General features: G+C 47.2%; 1 protein-coding gene across 2 annotated transcripts in view; it reads right to left on the reverse strand.

Moving 5' to 3' along the window:
- The window catches only part of SEMA7A (semaphorin 7A (John Milton Hagen blood group)), a 28,685-nt gene extending 26,832 nt beyond the window's left edge, over window positions 1-1,853 (reverse strand). For both annotated transcript variants that reach the window (XM_061999932.1, XM_010205672.2), the window contains exon 1: window positions 1,673-1,853. In XM_061999932.1, the coding sequence (XP_061855916.1) occupies window positions 1,673-1,784 (112 nt within the window). In that variant the 5' untranslated portion in view covers window positions 1,785-1,853. The remainder of the gene's footprint in view (window positions 1-1,672) is intronic.
- Between the last annotated feature and the right edge of the window lie 4,147 nt (window positions 1,854-6,000).

Raw genomic sequence — 6,000 nt, forward strand, 5'->3', positions numbered from 1 at the left:
TAGAGCCTCCTCTCCACCCTCTTCTTCACCCACAGATCCACTTGTTAAAGGGTAGAGGTTACATGAGGAAATACAATCTGTTAAATAGGACACGAGACTGACTCTTAATGAGCGTGCCACACAGCTACCTCCAATACCTCCCTAATTAAATTCTCTCTTGGCCTGTGTCCCAGCTAAGCGCTCTCAAAAATCTGAAACAGGGATAAGCCCAAGCTGATCCCCTTGCAGAGCAGTGTGAGTGTCCTAACACTAGCTGGTGTTGGTGTTTTTTGGTAACAGATCCTCACTATGTTTGGCACCAGGAAAGCCACCCTCTGACACTGAGGCAGGGCAAGGCCAAGTGACCACACTGTATGGGCAGGCCCAGCACGCTCCCCAGAGACAGGTGGGAGTCAACCACTCAGGCCCTCTCTTCCCCATCAGCACCCTTGCACTCCAGGACAGGAAACTACAGCCACAGTAGACACCAGCAATTTCATATTTCCCCCACTCGTAAGCGGGGCAGGGGAAACATCCGTGGAGACATGCGTGACTCCCATCCTCTCCTCAGGCTCTGTGACTTCTCCCCTGCTCGCATCCCCTCTCCTGAGACACTTCATATGCCAGCACATACATCAAACGACACAGTACTAAGAGCAACCTTTTGCTGCCCTCCCTGCCAGTATCTCTGCCCTTTGTGCGAGGGCCACAGCAGGCAGAGGCCACCTCCGAGCCACGCACCCACCACCCTTCCCCCTGCTCCTGGGCCTTCATCCGCAGGCAGCCATGGGCCTGAAGAAGAAGGGCATAAAAAAATAACAGAAGAATAACAGATGGCGCAGAATAAACCATGGGAAATTTGTATCCTCTGAAGTTGTCGGCAAATAGGAATCACAGAGGAGCTGTTGTACTGCAGAGCAGCGTGAGATCCGCAGCTCGGCTGAACCCGCCGGCTCAGCCAAACACCAGAACCGTCGGGGACAAGACGGGCTCTTTTGTTAAAGCCTCCCTGGAGGGTATTAATAAAAAAGCTTACAAGACACATGATAAAACCAGTAAACGTTAGTCTGCTCTTTTCAACAGATGAAGCTGGGGCTGCACCCTAAGCTTGCTCCTTGAAAACATTTCTTTGTTCAGTTTCTGCTAAGATCAGATCCAATCTGAAGTCCCTGCGTGCCATTTCAGATGGATGTATTTTCTGAGAGAACAGAGACCCTCTGCAAATATTTACTCACAAAACTCATTTGCAGCTAACAGGGTATGTCAGATGAATAAGAAAATTAACCGTGTTATGCAAATACACTTCTCCATTTCTCTCTGCAACTTAGGGGAAACGGTTACTGTTTCTGTTTCAGGGCTTTTTGACAGCTTTTAACATACCCAGCTTGTAGGAAAAATGTTTTTAGAATGTAAAAAGGAAAGGACTTGCCAAGAACGGGGATCTAAAAATTCAATCAAAAGCAACCGAGGAAGCCAGAAGCCCCCTTCCTGAGATCACAGGCACTTTAGTTCATTTTAATGAGAGCCAAAAGTCTCCCCGAAGAGACAAAAGAAATACAAAAAGACCAACTCCTCTCAAAAGGCAAAGCACAGGTAGCAAACACACGGCGCAGGGACTAGGTGTCAGCTGCAGGCACTGCTGCTGCTGCTGCCGCCTCTCAAGGTTGCAGCCGACCGCAGCCCCGGCACTTACCTTGCGGAGCTGTGATGATCCTGGGGTTCACCTTGGAGTGCCCCGCTGCCCACATGCCCAGCTGGCTGGCACACAGGGCCGCGAAGAGGGCAACGGGCCACCTCCTGCCCATTTCTACTTATTCGGTGAGCAGAGATCCTGAGCTTGTGAGGCTGACAGCTGCATTGCTCGCCTTATACAAAAGAGTGAGCAGCACACAGGGCAGCCAATGACTGCAGAGGGCGGGGCTACGGGCACTTCACCTCCTAGGAGGCAAACCGAATGTACAAAAACACTCCAAAAACCACAAAGTGACTTTTCATTCAGCACCTGATCTTCAGCAGTTCGTGCCTGCAGGCTTTGGTGAGGCTTTTGCTCTGTCTTTCTTATTTATTTTCCACCCCCCCTGTTCTGTAATGGGAAGGTGAGAGTCGATGGCTTTGTTCACTTTCAAGCTCTTGGGAAAAGCTGCAGCTGACCCCAGGTTTGCAATCAACTTAACACAGAGACTTGCAAGAGGAATATTAAGGTTGATATGAAAGAAACAAGAACAAAAATAGGTGTGTGTAAGAAAGCACAAGCAGCAACAGCAGACCAAAGGTGCAGACAGCAATAACAAAGGACTGCAGCTCCTAGTTGTTTAAACAGAAGAATGTGTTGAGGCTACAAAGCCAGGCTTGCATACAGAGGAGGTGGTAATAGCTCAAGAACAGAAGACACTGCTCTACAACCAGCAGGATGCAGCAAGGCTGCAGCATATCTCGGGTCCAACCATCTTCCTGCTAGTAATAGTAAATAAATAGCAAAATAAAACACTGCCCAATTAATTTATATGTCACCACAAGTCAGGAAGACTAGAAAACAAGTTTGTTGACAGAAACTTTGCAACACTCGGCTGTGTCCCTTTTTCATCCTGTCACACACCCCTTACGAGACCAGTTGAACTGGTAGAGTGTCTCTTGGGAGAGTGTGACAGAGAATGACATCCCAGACTGCCTGTGGAAAATCCATTTGGACCTGGTGTGAAGAAATATTTGCTTGTTTAAGATCTTGCCCTCACTTCTGTGATGTTGACATTCTCCAAAAGGACAGATGCTGAACACACCTCCCTCCCGGACCAGCCTGCAGCTGTAGTACAACTTCTGAAAGTCACTTTGCCTTGCTGAACCTCCCTGTCCTCCTGCTTCCCCATCAGGAGGGCCAGGAAGGGCTGACAGTCTTTGTGAAGGGCTGTGAGGTTTGTTAATGAGAAGAGCAGGGCATTACGTGGAAGAAAAGCGAGGTCGGACGTGACCAGAATAGGAGAGCCCCACGGGGAACTCACAGGGATGAGAGAAGCAGCTGTTCTCTTTAAAGTTGGTATTGAAGTTAGACCCAGGCATGCTCTGCTCCTGAAGGTGATGAGCAGTGGCAGGGCAATGGGGGGCATTTTGGAGGAAGCAAAAAATTAATGAGATGGCTAATGGTGAATTTTAATACCCACGGGTATTTCCCACCAACTCTAAGCATGGGGTTTCATCTTTCATCCTCAGCCCAATATCTGCTTGGGTAATTAGAGTATGGTAACATATGGATCATTCCAGGGTTTCACTTTTGGACGTGGTGATTCCCAGCCTTGAACCATTTTGCACTCCTGCTCACCTCAAAACAACTGCCCATGTCCTCCCAAAGACAGATTTCTCTACCTGCCCCATTGCTCCTAGCGGTGTTAAACCCTTTTATTGCTTATTTTCTTGGAAAAGGCTTCCTGAAAAACATCTAACTCATTAAGACTCTTCCACAGTCAGAGATGAAAATCAAACACCATTTGTCAATCAACAGCCTAAGCCATACAACCCATGCTGGTCCCTTAATAAATGCGGGGACTTAGCATTTTGCATCCACCCCAAATTTGGGCTACATTACAAGAGTTGCATGCAATATTATCTTCTTTGCCTTTTATGACATGATGCAGCTGGTGGGCTGGGAAACTGGCTTTCAACTCCCACTCCTGACAAAGTTGCCAACTGGAAACACAGAAGGGTTCTGATGAGAGATGAACGAGGAGAGTTTCTGCCTTATTAGAACAGTAAACTCTTTGCTTTTCCATTTTCCTTGCCCCTAACTAACACAGCTGGGAACTCTGCATGCTTAGCTTTTAGGTTTTTTCCCACCTACAACTAAATACAATGCTCCTGTATATAAAATTCAGCTTCAAACTCACCCAAGACTTTCAGCTCTGAGCTCTTTCTACTTCAACATAGGGTACCACTCCACCTCCTAGACGAGGAGCGGAGCCACCACGTGAACATGACTATATTGTGGTCTTAGATTGAGAATAAGACTGCAGTGTCTTTTGCTTTTGCTAGGCTAGAGACTCTGCAGGCAGCATAGTGTGTATCAATTAAATACAAAGCTGTGTGAGACAACTACATGCTGCTCACCAGCAAAGGAGCCCGCAGCAGAGAACAAAGTAATTGGGATATGCAAGTATACAGGAGTGTGCTACCAAAAATACTGGTTACAACTCTTCAAGTGAATGATCTTTATCCAAACTGAGCTTTCATCCAAATGCCTTTGCTCCCTCCAGAAGCTACAGCTCCCCTTAGTGTCCTTTTTATTCCCTGCAAGCTCGGGGTAAACCTGACTCCTCCCTCCTTCTTTGACCTTCTTTTTGACACCCTGCCCATGTAAAGCAATATAGGACCAAATAAGATGAGGCTTCGAACTTTTGGCTCTTTTACTAATGCACAAACATCAGATGATTGCACAGGACAACATTGGGAAAGTGACTTCAACACACAGGCAGCATCTGGAAGGCCAAGGGATTAGCACTGCTTCAGGGAAATGCATCAGGGAAAAGAACTCCACCATGAGTTCTCCACAAGCAGGGCCATCCCACAGACATACAAAGCAGCACAATGCAACACTGCATGCATTTCATCAAGGAGCTTGTGTGCTTAGGGAGAGGGCAGAGCTGATTTCAAGGTTGCTTCAACTCTGTACAAGTTTGCAGGAGGTGCACATCCACCTGTCCCAAAGCAGGCAAGCACTGCTGTGAGAGTGTTTGCTCAGGATCTACTCAAGTTTGTTTGCTTGGGTCCTGCTCAGCCACATACCATGTCCTCAGCTCCCTGACTGCAAACACAAACTATCAAATTCCAGGCACCAACTCCCCCTCCTGAAGAGGTTTCCGTCTGCTCCACTCAAGCATCAAAACTTCCATAGTGCAAATTATGTGCAGTTCTTTCCAGATCATGTTAGTCTGTTCCAACATGGATCAGAAGGCAGCTTCCCTCAAGTATCTTGCAAAAAATCATAAAGCACAGATTTTCCTTAAGAGGAACAGTTTTATTCATCACTGCAGGAGATAGACTGTTCCAATGTTTGTAGCCCAGACAGTCTAACAATTATGAAACCTCCCATTTCAGTTGGTATCTTTTCATTACAGAAGAGCAGGTATATTAAGACATTACTCATAAGAACATATCAATTACTACCCCTAGGTCAAGAATGTGACCCTGGGAAACAGTCAGTAAGTGTGATGGCTTTGAACACAGACAAATCTTTAGTGGAAAAAACCCAACATCAATACCACAAACATTCTTTTCCCTGCAAAAGCCAGGTAAGATTTTTTTCTCTGCTGGGCCATCTCATCCAGAAATCTGATGAGTGCATCTCAATCTCTCACTGTTACCAGCTTTAGAACAGTGCCAAGAGGGACCTTTCTGAACGTGGCACGATGGGCTGAGGATGTTCACCTGGTCCACTGTGCTGCGTTTCCACAGGCCCTCACCAGCGAGCTGTGACACAGAGCATGGCAAAACGCCTGCTAAATCCTGCCTGTGCAGGAACTCTGCTGTAGGGTTGGCTGATGTCCCATGAGTCTGCGACACAGGTATAAACAGCTGTTGTAGAGATTTGGAAGGTCAGAGCTTCTACTTCCTACCCCTTGCATTTTGCCTTTGGAAACAAGTCAACTTAGCAGCACAGACTTTGAGAGGAAAAATGTGAAATTCCACTCACTGTTTCTTTTGGTGCTGACCAACAGTCTTTCAGTCCTCAGATGACAAAGTAAGGTGGGAAGGAAGCAAAAGGGATCATTTATCAGCAAACTGCTGCATTCTGCTTTCACCACTTGAATCCTTCCCCCAACTCACATTCCTACCACAACCTCAATCATCTCTTACAGCCGCAGCCCTGCAATGGCTGTCAGCCCTTCAGCCTCTCCTGTTTTGAGGCATGCTGTTTTCGTGCAAGCTCAGCTGTTTAATCTGGACTGAGCCTGAGGGAGGCTGATCAGCTGGTATACCTCCCCCTCTCAGTTCTGCCGTGATGCTGAAGGACAGGACAGTAAATCTAAGGTCTCC

Source organism: Colius striatus, chromosome 7, assembly GCF_028858725.1.
Source record: "Colius striatus isolate bColStr4 chromosome 7, bColStr4.1.hap1, whole genome shotgun sequence".
In the NCBI taxonomy this organism is placed as follows: Eukaryota; Metazoa; Chordata; class Aves; order Coliiformes; family Coliidae; genus Colius; species Colius striatus.